The 874-nt window shown below is 45.3% G+C and overlaps 1 protein-coding gene across 1 annotated transcript; it reads right to left on the bottom strand.

Annotated features, from left to right (window-relative positions):
• Positions 1-304: 304 nt before the first annotated feature.
• LOC128567296 (interferon alpha-5-like) lies at positions 305-874 on the bottom strand. The gene has a single exon (XM_053564431.1). The coding sequence runs from the start codon at positions 872-874 to the stop codon at positions 305-307; it is 570 nt and encodes a 189-aa protein (XP_053420406.1).

Below are 874 nucleotides of genomic sequence, written 5' to 3'. Positions count from 1 at the left end.
AACATGTTTTATTATATTAACATCATAAAGTTTCACATTATTTGTTGAACAAAAATAACTTAAATCCTACAAATAGTTGAATACATAAATATTTCAATAAATAACAAAGAGATCCATCATCAAAGGTCATGTGTAAGTGGCTATAAAATTGAAGACCATTTTGCCTGACATTCTGGAAAATACTTGAAATAGTTGATTCGATAATGGTTGGTTATAACAATATTGAGAGTTTTGAAATGGCAGAACACATGAAAGAGTAAGATAGTGACGATGTCAACGGAATGGTTGCCACGTTGAACCAGTCTCATTCCTCTCTCCTTAATCTTTCTTGCAAGCTTGTTGATGAAGAAAAGGATCTCAGGATTTCTGCTCTGACGATCTCCCAGGCACAAGGGCTGTATTTCTTCTCTTTCAGGTAGAGAGCGATTCTTTGGAAGTAGCTCCTCACGGCCAGCATGGAGTCCAGGTTCATCGGGGCAGTCTCTTCCATTCCCTCCTCTGGCATCAGACAGGCTTCCAGCTCCTTCAGCTGCTGATAGAGGCCAGTGCAGAACTGGTCCAGGAGGGTCTTATTCCAAGCCTCAGATGAGTCATTTGTGCTGAAGAGGTTGAAGGTCTGCTTGGTCATCTCATGGAGGACAGAGACGGCTTGAGTCTTCTGGAGCTGCCTGCGACCCAACTCCTCCTGGGGGAATCTGAAGTCACTCCTGTCCTTCAGGCAGGAGAAAGGAGAGATTCTCCTCATTTGTATCAGGGGAGTCAAGGCTCTCCTGTTGCCCAAGCTGTGGGACTGAGGCAGATCACAGCCCAGAGAGCAGATGGACGTGCCGCTGAGCACCACCAGGGCCATCAGGACAGAGAAGGGCAAGGCCAT

The sequence above is a fragment of the Nycticebus coucang genome, chromosome 2, assembly GCF_027406575.1.
Source record: "Nycticebus coucang isolate mNycCou1 chromosome 2, mNycCou1.pri, whole genome shotgun sequence".
Classification (NCBI taxonomy): Eukaryota; Metazoa; Chordata; class Mammalia; order Primates; family Lorisidae; genus Nycticebus; species Nycticebus coucang.
The sequence above is the reverse complement of the archived record's forward strand: the minus strand, read 5'-3'. Positions and strand labels throughout refer to the sequence as shown.